The sequence below is a fragment of the Micropterus dolomieu genome, linkage group LG16 (genome assembly GCF_021292245.1).
Source record: "Micropterus dolomieu isolate WLL.071019.BEF.003 ecotype Adirondacks linkage group LG16, ASM2129224v1, whole genome shotgun sequence".
NCBI classification, from domain to species: domain Eukaryota; kingdom Metazoa; phylum Chordata; class Actinopteri; order Centrarchiformes; family Centrarchidae; genus Micropterus; species Micropterus dolomieu.
Window position 1 is genome coordinate 19,582,960 of NC_060165.1, and position 16,631 is coordinate 19,599,590.

At 38.5% G+C, this 16,631-nt stretch overlaps 1 protein-coding gene across 1 annotated transcript; it reads right to left on the minus strand.

Moving 5' to 3' along the window:
* Positions 1-946: 946 nt before the first annotated feature.
* Positions 947-15,590, minus strand: pah (phenylalanine hydroxylase). The gene is made up of 13 exons (XM_046072058.1): positions 15,464-15,590; positions 13,984-14,106; positions 9,693-9,876; positions 7,485-7,573; positions 6,924-6,991; positions 5,724-5,920; positions 4,354-4,489; positions 4,200-4,269; positions 3,744-3,800; positions 2,979-3,074; positions 2,343-2,476; positions 2,139-2,254; positions 947-1,358 (listed from the first exon to the last, which is right to left on the minus strand). Exons 1-13 carry the CDS (start codon positions 15,533-15,535, stop codon positions 1,315-1,317), a joined length of 1,386 nt encoding a protein of 461 aa, XP_045928014.1. The 5' UTR covers positions 15,536-15,590; the 3' UTR covers positions 947-1,314.
* Between the last annotated feature and the right edge of the window lie 1,041 nt (positions 15,591-16,631).

Below are 16,631 nucleotides of genomic sequence, written 5' to 3' on the forward strand. Positions count from 1 at the left end.
CCGCGGTCAGGTTTAAATATCCTGTCATTTGAGGGCGTTATGGAGATGAGTTGCGCAATTACGGCACGTGCCTTCGGCATTTTAGGCCTGTTTTGCGTCATGAGCTACATTATGGGACAAAAAAAGTGGAAGAAAATTGCCCACTCAAAAAAAGCACTAGGGATCATAGATGCATTCAACCAAAATAGGGCATTATGGGTTACATAAATGTTAGCTATTCTTGTTTATAGAGGAGGGGGGAAGAGTTTATTTGCACTGGTGGACGTTAAAAGCACTGATGCATATTATAGGGACTTTTTAGTTTGTTTTTATTAAAATGAATATAAAAAATCATATCATCATATCAAAATACAACACTGGTAATATTAAAGCTCTTTCAATACAATGACTGACAACGATTTAATGTTTTCTGTAACACTTTAATTAGTCCTCCATTTATAAGCAGTATGTAAAATAAATGGTCTAAAACATGTAGTTGTTAGCAGCTGTAAGCTTTATTAATTTATTTGGCAGCCACTATAACTGGTATATAAACAGATAATGAATGAAAATATGACGCAGTTGTAAAATATGTCTTAATTGGAGAAGTCACCAAAATTGCATATTAATAAGGACTTATGTCCTCCTTATGTTACATTATAATGTGTTTATTAAATGTAATGGGAGGCTTATAAATGCTAAATAAGAGTCCTTAAATGTGAAAGTGTTATCATGTTTTCTGATGCTGTTTATTGTTTATTTGGCTTCCTTTCCAATACCAATAGGAAAAAGATTAATTAATTTTAACTTTGAATAGTAAAATATGTGAGATGTAACTACCATTCCAGGAACAAATAATTGCCATAAAGAGAAAAGAGAAATATTTATTAGTTTTTTCAGCCAAGCAAAATGAAAGCGAGTGACAAAAATTATCTCTCAACATGCTTTTGTTTCATATTACATTTAAATGCATAGGGAAAAAATCTGATTATTTCAGCTATTTTGCATCATTTGATGTTTACATATTGGGTTTTAAAATTGATCAAAGTCACTAAAAAGATGTTGATTGACAAAACCCTCTTATTTTGAAAAACATGTCTCTTAATAACATTTATACTGTAATAATATATATTTTTCTGTTACAGACACATTCCTTATAATCCTACATATAACAGGCTACACTTTATTCACTTAACTAAAATACTAATTGGATTACAGTATTGCATATTTGTTTTAATACAATTTGCCAGCATGCCAAGCAGAATGGCAAGTTAACTGTTTCATTGAATAAATGAAGAGAATCTCAGGGCGCTTCAGCTCAGATTACGTGTGCCGTTACTTTAGTTTCCGCAGGGCTTCGCACAGTTTCCCCATTTCACCTGAAAAGAGAGAACAATTTTGAGTTAATAAGACATTTTTTATGAATCAGTGTCGCCTAAAACTACTCTTGTATCAGTTAGTCTTTTCTCCTTTTTATATTTAAATTAGGAACACCTCACAAAACATTCATACGGCACAAAATTATACATATATATTTTTTAGGCATTTCTACATTTTTATTTCTTTTTTCTTAATTTGATCAATTTAAGATCTCTAAAAATTACTCAAAATAATCTTTGTATTGTTTGATTGTGGAGGCACTCTGCCTTGCTGAAATAAAGCATCACTCCGCTAATGTCTGAAGACGTTATTACACCTTGATGATGTATAATATCAGGCCTTTTCGAGGAGATTGTTTTCAGATTTGCTGCTGTGCACGCCTGTTTTGATTTCTTTCTTGTGTTACTTAGGTCTCCTTGCCATGGATACATTTGTACTAGAGATTAGGGGAAGTGCTATTTTTGTTTTTTTGTTTATGTTTTGTCTGCAGTTTATTCAGTCCTCCTGCCCTGTGAAGAAACCGTTTTAAAAAATCTATAATATACTTACAATATTCCAATAATTTTAATGTTGTTGTGTGTGCTAGCGTGCATAGCTGATGCCATTGCTTTGTTTAGAACCCATAACCATATGAAACTGATGATGATGAGTCAAAAATGGACATTGCTTCATTTTAAGAGGGAACCACTGCTTTAAATAATAAATAAAACCAATTTAACTAAAGAAAGGGAGATTGCAGTCTACACTCAAAACTGACTGAAAATAAAATAATGACATACTGCTGATGCTGTCAGCCAGGTTCCTGAGCTGCTGGGTACTGTCCAGCACTTCAATACTTTGGGTGTAAGGATTGTAGCGCACTGTAAAAGGCCTGGGGATTGTGCCTGCAAATGTCCTGTATGGGCAGAGAGAGTATAATGGTAAATGGTGTGTAACCTTAACTTACAGTATATATATACTGGGAAGTTTCAGACTGGTCTTACCTCACTTTGTCTTTCGCATCCTCAAAGCTCTCAGCCACATAGTAAACAGGCTGGTACTCTGTGATTGGGTATTTCTGGAGGCTGGTCTTGTCGGGGTCGAAGGGCAGGATTTTGGGCTCGTCTGTCAAGCAGTACTGAAGGAAAATAGAGTTTAAAAGAAAGGATATTTTTAATTTAATATTTTTTCTTACTGTGTGGAATTCAGTCTCTCAATGAGTGTCTCTGTTCACGTCACGGCCATTAGAAAACAGGAAGCCAGCATGATTCAGGGCTCTGCTTTTCTGTTGATGTGACCTGGCAGAGTGCACATCCTCTGCTGATAGCCGCTGATGTAACTTGTGACCTCGATAGCAAGCCGTCCATCCTTTCTCTGCTCCCACTTACCCACTTCACCAACTGTCTCCCCCAGTGACACATTAAACCTGGGTTGGAGTGGACCACTAACCCACTGTCTGCACCTCTGCTGTTGTGCAACAGGGTGAATGTGTCATAACAACAGACGGGGGGTCAGCAGGAGGTAGGCAAACGAAAAAAGCAAACTATTAAGTGGCTGTGGCGGGGGCCCATGTTTACTGAAAGCGATGTACAGACTGCGTTCTTGGAGCCTATGTCTCAAAACACATGTGTTCCCCTTACCTGCAGCTCTCCAAATGATGAAAGCAAGCCAGCTCCGAAAGCTTTGATCTCTGAGCCCTGCTTGCACAGGCCAAACTCCACAGTGAACCAGTACACCTGAGGGCACACGTAAAGTTCATTAATATATGATCTATACATTATGCCCAGGCAGATAGATCTAGAGGTGGTCATCAGGCTTCTTTGAAATCCACAGAGATCTTTGACACGGCTGAAAGAGGTCAGTTTATCTAAATCACAAATAAACCAAACATATTTTCTTACTTACATTTTGTGCTATCTAGACATGCAGCTCGTTTTTCATTTCGAGTTTGCTCAGGTTTTGTAAGATTTTCGCTGCCACTCCAAAAACAATGGAGGCAAATTAATACTGTGTACAATAAATACACACATAGGCATGTGCATATATACACACATACTGTCTGTTTTATCTTGCTTCTATCCTGAATCTGTTAGATGCATTTGTTTTTTTAGTGGTTTTAACCTAAATTAAGAAGCCTAACCAGCTGGAATCCCTATATAGATTATATCTGTTGCATTGCTTAATCTTGTGTAACATTGTTACATATATTGTCCCCTGTTAAGTAAAATACATTAAATGATAAAATAGATTTTCCCCTTGAACAAAGTTTCAAAGCGACCTCAATGGCCTAATTTGTATGTATCTGGGGGTCCTTGACATGAAAGTGTTTAAAGCACCTGTTGTGAAGCCGTCTCTTGCTGATTAGTTCATTTAATCTTATTGTTTCTCATGTACACAGTACTCACAGTAGCAAGCTTCTCAATGTACTCATCAGGGGCGCCAAGGGAGGCAAGACCAATTTCCTTTACAGAATAAAATCAAAGCACATAGATTAGAAAATGTACAGAAAGTTACAGAATTACAAATGTTACATGGTTTTGAACACTTCATTGATCCTCTGAGGGAAAGTAAGTATTACAGCTGTACAAAAAAAACACAGAAGGACAAGACACATATAAGTACAAATTATATGTTAATTTTAAATATAAATAAATTAAAGTTATAAAGCTGTATACTGTATATACAAAAGACAATGAATGTGCAAAACCAGTAAATATATATGAGATGCATTATAAGTACTGAATGTTTAGTATGTAAAATAAATATAATAATACAAAAACAATATATAATTATAATACTATCTATTCAGTTTTGTATTATTGTCATTTTGTTTCTTCTGATCTGACGAGATACTTAATTACCTGTGAGAATTGGGCAAAGCTAGGGTCAGCAAACAGAGGAACGTGTCCCAGAAGCTCATGGCAGATATCCCTGCATTAGAAATAAAAATGAATATTCAACATCACACAAATTATGTATTTTTCCTTCTTTTATGAATTGAGCTGAGACACTCACGGCTCAGGTGTGTACGTGGGCTTGGAGCTGTGGCGAATGTACTGCGTGGAATGAAAGACTCGGAAGGCGAGTCCAGCCAGGAAGTCCCGGGATGAGAGCAGGCCGGCGACCGGGCGAAGCCGGAAGCCTGTGCATGCTGCAGGAAAGGGACGGAGAGATGAAAGAGGTGAGAGTTTTTGTTTTTGGTTGTGTTGAATAAGAGCAGTTAGTGAGGGGGAGAGAGGGAAGGATTAATAGGAAGTAGGGCATTTGAACAGGTACTGCCCTCCAGATTCACACCACAGGGTTTCTAACTTGAAATGAATGAGGGGTTGTTTCATGCTGTATGATGCTAGAACTGGAGTCAGGAGGAAAGCTGTAATTATGAGAAAAAAGTCATAATAATTGGAGAATTTTGTTAAATTATTTTTACTCTGTTTGAATAAATGTATTAGAGCAGTCTGCTTTTATACTTCATGTCCAATAAATGATGCTGATGAGATTGATGAGAAATCTCACCGACTAGATTTCACTGTATAAGCTAGCTGTCTTGCTTTATGTTAGCTGTCTACGTCTGTGGCAGAGCGTGTATGCGTGTAATGAGTAAAGGCGGTTTGTCCTGTTAGTGCCACTTTGTAGTTACTGCAAATTTTTAATTTAAATTTACTTACCTTATTTTTGTAATTAACATCTTTACATAGAAATGGTTTTAGTATCCAATATTTGTGCATTTGACTCATAACAGTTCAAAATAGCACTGTAGCAGCAGGACAGAGGGTCAGTGACCTTCTACGGGGAGAGCAGTGATTGGTGGTTATGTAGGGACTGAACCCTTCTATAGAATTTGACCTATAACCCTTTGTATTGTTACCTCAGAATAGTACTGTACCCTTCTATGGGTTTGACCTTTTATTTTGCAGACTCAAACCTCTCTATGGTACCTAACAGATACCTAAACATATCCTATATAAGCTTTGTTTGATGTACAGAGAGACAGATCCAGGCCATCGGGCTGGGTCACTCTCCAAGCTGCTGCAGAGCTTGTAATTGATGCTGAACTCCTTGATTTAATAAACTTTTATGATCAAGAACAGTGTCAAGCGTGTTTCCTCTCAACACATCATCGCAGCATTATTGTTCAGACACCACATGGTACAAGGCATTAATTTTGTATATGGCCATTACAGCATTTTGACTTTGTTGGTTGTAATAGAATCAAATAATCATCATATACAAATAAAATGAGTCTTTAATATAGCCATATGTGTGAGAGACGTGGCAGCACTCTGGTTAAAATGTCTGCATTATAGCTTTAACCTTAACCTTTAAGTGACAAAATAGATGAAGATGCATCTGTAGGACCTCAAGGTCAATAACAAGTTAGGACTTACACTGCAGGAAGCGGGAGACGTCTTCCAGCTGTGGGATGTTGTCCTGCCTGTAGCCACAGTATTTTTCCAGCAGTGGGAAGACCCGGTTGTGTTCGCGGCAGGCGTGAGTCGGGTACAGAGTCTTCAGCTCCTTGAACACCTTGCCCCATGTGGCCCTTTCCTCCTCTGTGTACTCAACTCGAGGGATGGCTTGGCCACTGGGACAACAACATGAGGTTATCTATCAGTTAGGGCTGTTTTGTATGTACAGTATTTTAGTATAAAGGCCATAAGTCGGACAAGCAAACCTAAGCTAAAAATGCTGTCCTATACCATTGGTCCATGCTATATGCTTGTCCCTGTAGAAATTAACATTAAATAAACAAACATCCATTAAATTCTGTTTATATAGTAGTACATAAACAGTTAGTACATGCATGAACAAGGACATTGTGTACATAAGCCAAACTACATTGCTTCATACACATCTATACCAGTGTTTGCCTAAGATTTTTATATTTATGATGGTGTAAATGTTCCTCTAGTAGTATTATTTCATCCTGGGGCAGTAAAGTCCATTGAAAACTAGGAAGATGAAATAATTAAAGCCCCTTTGTGTATGGAACAATTCTGATGTTGGTGACTCCCAGTATCAAACAGTATATTGCACCAATGTGCACTCTGACCTTTCTTCAAACAAAAACTTTATCTTTTAAAACAATTTACAATACACTTTAATGATTGGGGTAATGATTGGAAGTGTCTCCCTATTTTTAGTTCCAAATTTATAAGGACCTTCTAAGAATTTACAATTATAATCCTTAATAATGCTGTAAACATTATGATTTTCTAAACATACTGCTGATATCTTCAAATGAGCCTGTTTAAATTGTTGGTTGATTCTTTATTGTTAGTTTTCTCCAAATTTCCAGTATATTGCACAGCTATTTAAATGTGAGCCACCACAGTGGGCATTTCATTGGGTTTGGTGCTCTTTGTAGTGCCTTTGAATAATAGTTTTTAATTATACATGCAAAGACCAAGGCCCTTTAAATGCACCATAGACTGCCTTTAATTTGTACCTATTTGATTATGATTATTTTCAAGGCAAAGCAGAGAAATGAATAACCCACAATAACCACTCAGATATAAAAGTATGCCATTCTTAACTTCTTTCCAGACTTGAAAAACACACAAAATAAGATTTTTAAGAGTAGTTACTGTCTATAGTTGTAGGCGATATCAGCAAACTCCTTCCTGCGGGCTCTGTACACTGGATCTGTGAAGCCCTGAACACACACACACACACACACACACACACACACACACACACACAATGGACAGCCATGTTAGATCTCATGATCGCAACCTGGCCACTCACAGCTAAATCAAAGAGTGGAAATCCTCTGCTAAGTCTAAACCCCGTGGCCTTCGTCAGCATTATGCACTCCGTCTCTAATAAGAGCAGGCAAATACATATTCAAATGAAGCCTTTGTAGAGTGTTTTTTCAGCTTATGATGAATACATTTTGCTTTAATGGCGGTGGCAAAAGGGAGCAATTATCTATAATTATAGGGGCTCAATTAAAGCAATGACATCAATTTGTGTGTCTAGATAGTTTCCATTAGAATGGACAGCAGAGTGCAGCCTGTCATCTCCACAGCCCCGTCTTTCATAAGGCATGTGGGCGCATATTCACTCAAATTCACACACACACACACACACACACACGCAGCGGCACGATGTGGCACAGAGACAGTGATGGATGAGTCAGTCTTTACCGGATGATCAGAATCCAGCTCGGAGCCATAACTGAGGATCTGGTTGGCAAAGCGGTCCAAGTCCTGGATGTCATTAGGGAACCATGGCACTGGAGAATAATGACAGTTATTAAACATTCATAATTGATGTTTTTATTCAGCATGTTTTTATTTTGATCAAATCAATTAAGCATTCATTCTGCAAACACTGAGCAGTCTTGTCACTTTATGTCTGAGCCCCTTTATACTGTATTATGTAAAGCTAAAGTCAATTAGTTAAACAAAAGAAAGTTTACATTTTGATAAATATGTTAAAATTAAATTAAAAATAACTGGTATTGATGTTGGCCTATACACATTTTTGTCAGTGCCATGCCATTTTGACACTCAGCAGAACAGTATTTGAGGGTCATCTTCTTATTCATATGGATTTATGACACTCAAAAACACTGTGGCCCAAACATTAATCTACATTTGTGCAGTGTGGTCCAGCCTGAGGCCCCGGGAAGACAAGAGGATCCTGCCAGCCTCCTCTATAAACAGGCAGTCTCCAAAACAGGCCATAAATATCCCCTCATCCAGTTGACCCTGACCAGCAGACCCCAGAGTCTACATCGAGGTCAAAGGAGGATCCATGGTGGCCCTGTCTGTCTCTGCCTGCCGTGACCTTGGCATGTTCTCCTTCCCTGTGTTAGTCTGGGACCAGGACACAGAGTTCCTCTGTTCCTGCCAAGCCTGTTGGTACTCAGTAGCTAAACTAATGTCATTCTGGAAACGACTAATAAGGGGTCTAGATGTGGGCGATGGGCCATCAGTCTTATCGGAGGCGCTGGTTGTCCATTACCCAGTCTGGCTGGTAGGTCATGAAGCACCACCCAACATCCAACACTGTGCTCAGTTGATAAATGGACCATTTAAGCTGTACTGAGCTATATTTTAATAGATTCTTTTAGCACCGCTAGCTGTGTGGCTGTAGGGATGGCAATGTTGGTTTGGCCCAGACTGAAATATCTTAGCAACTGTTGGAGTGACTGCCATTCAATTTTGCATAGACATTCAAGTCTACTGACTTTGTGATCCTTCTTTTAGAGCCAGCATGAGGTTGACATATCTGGTATTGAAATGCCTCAACAACTATTTGATGGATTGCCATGAAACAGATGTCCATGTTTCCCACAGGATGAACCATAAGGACTTTCCCCTGATTGTTCCTATAGCACCACCAGCAGGTCAAAAGTTTCCTCCCACCATCCAAAGACATGCAGGCTAGGTTAATTGGTGTCTTTAAAAATTGTCCTTAGGTGTGAATGTGAGTGTGAGTGGTTGTTTGTCTATGTGTGGCCCTGCGATGGACTGGTGACCTGTCCAGGGTGTACCCCGCCTTTCGCTCAATGTAAGCTGGGATTGGCTCCAGCCCCCCGCGACCCTGTACACAGGATAAGCGGTTACCAATGGATGGATGGACATTCATGAATCTCCAGAGGATGAACCCTATTGAATTTGGTGAGTCCCTAACTTTTCCTTTACAACCTCTGACTGATAGTTTTGTATTTTTCAATAAAATATCTTGACAAATATTGTACGATTTGCCGTGAAATTTGGAAAACGCATTCATGTTCCCCTCGTGACGAACTGTAATACCTTAATAGGAATCCCCTGACTTCCCATCTAGCGTCGTCACCATCAATTCTAATGTCCAATATTTTAAAAATAATAAATGAAAAAGCAGCAAAACCAATGACATTCCTATCAGCCTCCGCTGTACTTCTTACTTGGTGTTAAGCAAATGTTAGCATTATAAAATACTATATAAGATGGACAACAAACAATACCTACTGAACATCAGCATGTTACCATTGTCATTGTAATCAACTTCGCATACCAACATTAGCCAACATTAGCACCACTGTGCCTAAGTACTGAGCCACACGCATGGCTGTATATTCTTTGACTTAAAATATGAATTACTAATGTTAGGGGTATCATAATTGACTAAAACTATGACCAAGTCTATGGATCTAACAGTTTTACTTGATCTTTGCTCATCATTACACTGAAACAAACTTTGAGATCCCATTTGGGATTATTTTATCCTTAGTTGTATTACAGAGAGACAAGCATTCAACAAAATGTTTGTTTTTTTTGATTTGCAAACAAACATGTTCAGAGATATTTTTATCATGTTTAGGATTTATGCTTATCTTGTTCGGTGTACATCCTCTCACTAACCTGTGTCATTCTCTTTGCTTCGTGATAGCTCATGCACATGTCCACTGATTTGTGTACGCAGGGCGTCAATGACCTCGTCCAGGGCCTGTGAGCAGGTGGAGTCCACACTGATGAAGAACTCATAATGGTCTTTATTAATCTGCGACGGACGGGATTCGATGTGCGTCAGGTTGATTCCCTTATCCTGTGGTTCACAGAAACAAAACGAAAGAAGAGACGAGGGTGAGACCTGAGTTGTTATTTGTTTGAGTTTCAAAGAGCTTGTGTGTTAAGATTGTTAGATTCCACATACTGTATAATTTATGTAATTTGTTGCAAAAGTTTCACCATAAAAACAAAGTGGAATCTCTTTGCTGCAACAAGCTGCAGCACTGCCTGCATTTCACCACCAGAGGGCGTTGTGTTACTAAATTGAGGGCCGTTTATCAGATTTTGTCTCCCCAATGACCTCAGAACAAAGCTGCCTTGAACTTTATTTCTGCAAACTGACACTGAGCACATATTGTAGTGGTTTGGTGCAAATATGCCTGCATTTCTTGTTTTGCAACATAAACATCCAAAGTCATTTTTAATGTCCAATGACATGCTCTGGCTCGTGCTTGAGAGCACAACTATCTCTAAATGGTAATTACCATCAAAAATGTGTATTTGTTTACGTAACTTTGGGGAGGGAGAGGGTGTGTATTACTCTCTGTCTACTATAGGCTAAGTAAAGAGGAGGTGGTGAGCAGCAGGGCCTCTTATTTTCTCCCATCTGGATCCTATTCTACATAGCTTTAGCTAATAGCTTTAGGCTTCTTTTTTTTTTACGCTTTAGGCTTTTTTTTTAAGGGCCATGTGGCCCTGCATCCCCCAGGAGCAACCAAAGACTGAGTCCAGATCGGCATTCTAAAGAAAAGATGGCTCGCTTTTTGTGATGTGTGGTCTGTTCACTGTCTATGCTTTCTAAGCATATCAAAGGGAAAAAATGTTTTCCAATTTAAATTCTTAATTATTCCCTTGAATGACTGTAATTATTTGTTTTTTTATGATATATAAAACCATTTGATTTCCCTTTTAAATCTATGCCAGTTACAAAGGAGGACATCTAGTCTAGATACAAATAATAAGACAAGCCAGAGATGCTTAACTATATATGGAATATACCCCATAATATTTTGTACATTCATTACATTTAGCAACAATGAACAGAAGGGTGAAGCTTTAGCATTACAACATTTAAATTCAAATAAGTTTCTAAAGTGTGGTATGTTTAATATTAGATGATTTAACCATAAATGTGCCATAAATGTGTCTGAAAAAAGCTCAAAAGGCTCAATGATATTGAATTGTTTCTGTTCACAAAGAGAAATGCAAGCTTAACGTAGCCAACCCTAAATCCTAAACCCAGCTGGATGCAGGGGTCATTTAGTCAGATTTCTGTACCCCTCTGAGCCGTCCCTCCGCTGTAAGGCGGCTGTCATTAACCCTTCTGTCTGTATCGTCACATGATAAGCACACACACGTCACATGTGCTTGAGTCCCAGGCGGATAAACAGTGTGGCAGTTTTCTATGAACTATGGAGATTTTGAAGACATTCACAAGATGAAAATGAACATGTGATAGACTCTACGACTAAACATAAGCACATGGTTCTGCTAAGCAGTCATTTTTTATTTGTGAGAAAACAGAAATGAGAAAGAATTGCAGTGAGGTCTCTTCAAAGCTGTGTTTTTAGAGGAATTACCATATTTTACATCGCGGTCGCATATGTTACTGGGGAGAGAGGGGTGTGTTCCTGGTTTAGGGATCTAGGGATGGTTTTGGTCTGTTTTATAGAAAGGCTGGAAAGAAGAGGACAAGAAGGGGTGGAGGGAGGTGGAGCAGGGGGTGGATCTGGAAAATGCAAGCTCATAGGTTCAAAAAGGATTGTAATGTTTACTGCTGCATTTGGAGAGCAGCATTTGGCACAGTGTCAACCCGTCCTCATCTCCACCCCCCACACATGGTTGAGGAGGAAAAAAATGCATTCCGAACATGTTTTTCTTTCTTCTAAAGCATCTTTTCTCTTTGGATGTTTTGCATGTTGTAACTATTTTTCCTGCAAAATGTTCTGGAAACATTCCCTATGCAAGAAGAGCAAACTCAAACCTTGATATGACATGCATGTTGATGAATAAACAATGGAGGTGCTTTCAATCAGTGTTTACTTCGAGCGTTCACACAGTCACGTACACACCACACAGGCCATTTTGATCAATAAGTGAGAATAAAAAACAGCACACACATACGCTGACTTTCTTTTGGTTTTTCAGATCTTTAACTCAAATTAGCAATACCGCTTTGTAAAAAAGGATTCATTTAATTAAAGTACAAAGGTATTATCAGAAAAATGTACTGGAGTATCTGAAGTAGAAGTTCTTGTTCCTATCAGTGTGTTATTAGCAAAGCTTGTGAAAACATTTTTATAGTGTCTTCTGTGGGTATGGAGGGAGCTTTTCAAATTTTACAAACAAATAACCTTTGTTATGCCATAGTGATGTCATCAGGGTAATCGTGGCTTGGACTCGAGCCTTACATCTTTTAACAGAAAGCCTGCAGGGCATGGCGTTTGAAAGACGTGGGCTTTTAGGAAGCAAGGTGGGTCTAATGAAAGACACTATTGAGTTGCAAACTGGGAAACATAGGATCCAGCCTCATACTAGGGACTAACACACACTTGCACACACAATCTGTTTCTTGTGAGTCTCACAACTTTATAATTTAGTGAAACACTAAACTGCTGCAGTGCCCTTTTAATATTGTAGTCAGTTATATTTGACAAAACTTTAATATACTGTTGTATAGTTTGATCTGTAGCTATGTATCACTTTAAAAGCTGACCATATATTTTGTATGTGAAATCCACATCTGCAAAGTAACTAATAACTGTTGTGAAGTAAACAAGTAAATATTTTCAACTATTATAAATGTAGCGGAGTAGAACTTTAAAGTAAAAATTACAGTACTTAAATTAATGTACTTTCCACCTCGGTAAATAACAAGTGTAGGGTCAGTTATTCAATTTTCAAGAAGTCCAATGTTTGACTCTGTCATTATTCTACAAATCCTGGAGGAGCTGGGCTGATGGATCAAAGAGCCACCGGTCATATTTGCACACAACTGATACACGAATGTCTGAGATAAGCTCAGTTTATTTAGTTTCCTTCTTTATTTGGTCAAAAAAGGCCATGAACATGAAAACTATACCAAAAAACCTACAGATAATTATATACATAACCTACTTTCCTCTGCCCCAAAACTGTAAGACTTAAATGTTGTAATTACTTCTTGTAGAAGTACTAGATCTTGTAATACTGTGATATATTGTTAGGTATTAAGGATTTAAAGAAATGTCCTGTTCATGTAGCTTGTTTTCTTTAATGTTAATCAGTAACTTTAGTTTCATCATCAACTCATCATGTCCATCTGTTTGGATCAGACATTTGCTGTTTGACATTTAGGGAGATACACTTATTTGCTTTCTTGCCAAGAGTTAGATGAGAAGATTTATACCACTCCCATATCTGTCTGTTCAAAATTATGCTGGGGCCAGCAGTTGGTTAGCTTTAAGTTAGCATAAATACTGGAAAGAGCCAACTTGGCTCTGTCCCAACAGACACGATAAAACAAACAAGATATGATGTATTGATCAATGAACTTTAGAGGTGCTTCAAGGTGTATATTTTTCCTTTGGACAGAGCCAGGCTTGCTGTTTCCCCCTGTTTCCAGTCTTTATGTTAAGCTACCCAGCTGCTGGCTGTAGATTTATAATGAACAGACAGATATGAGAGTGGAATCCATCTTCTTAAGTAATTCTCAGCAAGTGAACTGAATAATGCATTTCCTAAAATGTTTACTCTCTCTTATTATCTGGAAATACATGTTTTGTGTGTTCCTGTGACTCAAATGCATTTCAGAATTGTCATTTAAAACAATAGAGATCATTTTTTGAGGTTAGATATTTAGTCAATCTTAGCCACTTCAAAAATGTGTTTTAACCACACCATGAAGTGGTTAGCACAAGTAGACTTAAACACCCCAGTGGTACGTTAACATTCCTGCATCCTCTGGCTGGTGTAACTGCTGGAGAAACTTGTAAGTTTGCTCTCTGCCTCCCGAACAAACGCAGTTAGGACCGTATCACCTGTGGCCAATTCAGACCACGTTTCCTTGTGACTTCTTTATTACCTCGCAACCTCGTACATTTGCTCCTAATCAAGAGTGAAGGGGGTGACTGTGTGTATGTGAAGTGTCAGTATGGAAATTTACCTCAAAGAGCCGCAGGCCCTTGGCTAAAGCTCCGACCTCCTCTTTCAGGGAGAAGATACAGGAGATAACTTCTGACTTCTTGTTGGTCTCCTCCTCCAGGTACATGGATCCCCTTCTCTTCATCTAAGAAGGAGACATTTTAGGAAACAGCACGGGGCTGAAATGTGGAGTCGTGTTTTCTTCTCTGTGTATTAGCCTTTTTTATTACACATAAGCAGACTCTCAGGGGCAGCTAATACTACTGTTACCGCAGGGGTCAATAAATCTGGTAGCTGAGTGGGCATGGAAGTCTACTTAATTCTAACAAAGCTTTCAAAACACCACAGTTCCACTTTTTTAGTCAAGAGGATATGTAAATCTCAGATGTTTTAATCCTTATATTGCTGTTTGATTTGGGTTTGGGCCTCATTCTGTGTCTGTGTTTAAGGATATATGTAAGAGAGATTGCATGAAATCTAGTTGAAAGCTTTGACATTCCACATTAAAGGCATCTGATCTTAAAGCTTAGAAGCCTTCACACCTTTAACCTTTTGACTCAGGCCTTTGCAGTAGCAGTGCTGTCATGACCTCTCGCTACACACATGAGGGGATTGTTATCAAACGAGTGAAAGAACATGAACATGCTGAACATTTCCACTGCAGGTCTGACACAGCGGTACAGAATGACAAACAGAAATTCCTGCACAGTCCAGATAAGTATTAACATTTCAGCCAGTATGGAGCACCCTCACAGAGAGATTACTTGGGAGAATCGATGGGTTTAAATTAAACATTTTGTTAAAGATTATCATGGCTGCTTTGAACCAGAAGGCTCAGTGATTCATTTCTGTAATAATTCTTTAGCAGATTATTCGTCTCGACTATAAAATATCCATCATGTAGGCTACCAATGATCATTTCCTAGAACCCAAGGTGACATCTAATCAATAACCCAAAGCACAAAGATGTTTAATTTATCTTTGACCTAAGACAAAGAAAGGCAGGAAATCCTCATATTTGAGAACTGGACCCTGGTAATGTTTGGCATTTTTGTTTTTATAACCATAACTTAAAATTATTTCTTATATCCAGGCTTCCACATTACCTTGCATAGGTAGGCTCTAATTGAGTGAGAATTAAGTTTTGTTTTTGCAAGGCCTTGTCATATTTTTTAGGAGTATTATGACAACACACATACATTTCTTTCAGTAACATCAGCTGTTTTCGTTTGCCCTCTATTCAGTGAGACTACTTTGCATTCCGCTGCTTTGTCTGCTGTAGAACCTGGACTATTCCAGCTAGGACACTGCTGCTGCATTAAAAACAGACAGATTTGAATCACTTGCTTTAGCTTGCTTTTATGCTTAAAATAACAATATCATCACAATATAACACAAACAAGTTGATGAATTTACTCCTAGAAATAAAAAACTGGTGACAAAGTCAAATACAAATGACTTATTTATATCAAAACAAGCCTATTGTCAGAAATCAGATTTACCCCTGTGCCTTGGTCGTCTCTGTCTGCCTCTGGCCTGAAACTTCCGTTGACTTTCTTGTATGCTGCGTCCATCCTCTCGGTCTTCAGGTGAACAACCTGTGTGTGTTGATGCTAAACTGCGAGCTTTGGTAGAGTCTGTGTGAGCAGCCCCAGTCTATAAAAGCCCTCAGTTTCAACGTCGGGCCACGTGACACCACACCTCCTTCTGCATCGGTATGTCACGGGACAGCAACACAACACAATTATGCATCTGGTTCTTGTTGTCCACCGCTGGGTTGTGGTTTCCCCCCTGTAGGCTATGTAATGCGGGCTCTCAGCTGAAACTTTTTTACTGTCACCGCTGCCAAGATGTCTATTCGTGTTTCTGCAGAATCTCTGACCTGGCAACAGGTAATAGTCACCTAAAACCGACGTAAAACGCACTTTTCTTTCGTTTAATCATTCGTTAATGAGCGTAAATAAAGGCCTATTTACTCTTACTGTCTCTTATTGTGATAAATAATTTCCAAACTAGCAGGAATAGCGCCGACACACTGACCACATGGCAGGTGCTATAGTTTTCATGAGGTGCACTCCATGGTAATTAACTAGCCTATTTATTAGAGCTAATTTACAATGAAATTGTCCTTAACTATATTTTCATGCAAGCCTACAATAACTGCTGAGTAAATCACCAACCTATAACAGATCCTGTTTATTGACACACAAAACAAGAAGGTGTAGAATGACAAAAAGTTAAACTTAACACTAATAATCTATATAATGATAATTATTATTATTATTTTTATTATTGGCGACCTGTCCAGGGTGTACCCCGCCTTTCGCCCGATGTCAGCTGGGATTGGCTCCAGCCTCCCGCGACCCTGTACGCAGGACAAGAGGTTGACGATGGATGGATAGATTATTATTATTATATGTATTATACATTGTTATACATGGTAGGCCTATACACTATTCATATTTATACTGTGCAATTATCCTTAAAATAGCCTATCTATCAGTTATACATTTTTAATCATATATACTTTTATATAAACTTTATATCAGACTTTATTCATTATGTCTGAAGTGCCAGCTGCTTGGGCCATTACAGGTGTGTACTATGTGTTCACATTTCTGCCTGAGAAGGTTCTGGAAACTGCAGGAGTGAGCTTTAGACCTCTGGACT

What these genes read in the sequence shown, in the direction of transcription:
- pah (XM_046072058.1), bottom strand. Translation starts at nt 15,535, where the DNA reads ATGGACGCAGCATACAAGAAAGTCAACGGAAGTTTCAGGCCAGAGGCA. An exon ending in ACATTGAGAAGCTTGCTACT is followed by an intron (nt 3,075 to 3,743) that starts GTGAGTACTGTG and finishes GTGTGCCCTCAG; the next exon opens with GTGTACTGGTTCACTGTGGA. An exon ending in CATCATTTGGAGAGCTGCAG is followed by an intron (nt 2,477 to 2,978) that starts GTAAGGGGAACA and finishes ATTTTCCTTCAG; the next exon opens with TACTGCTTGACAGACGAGCC.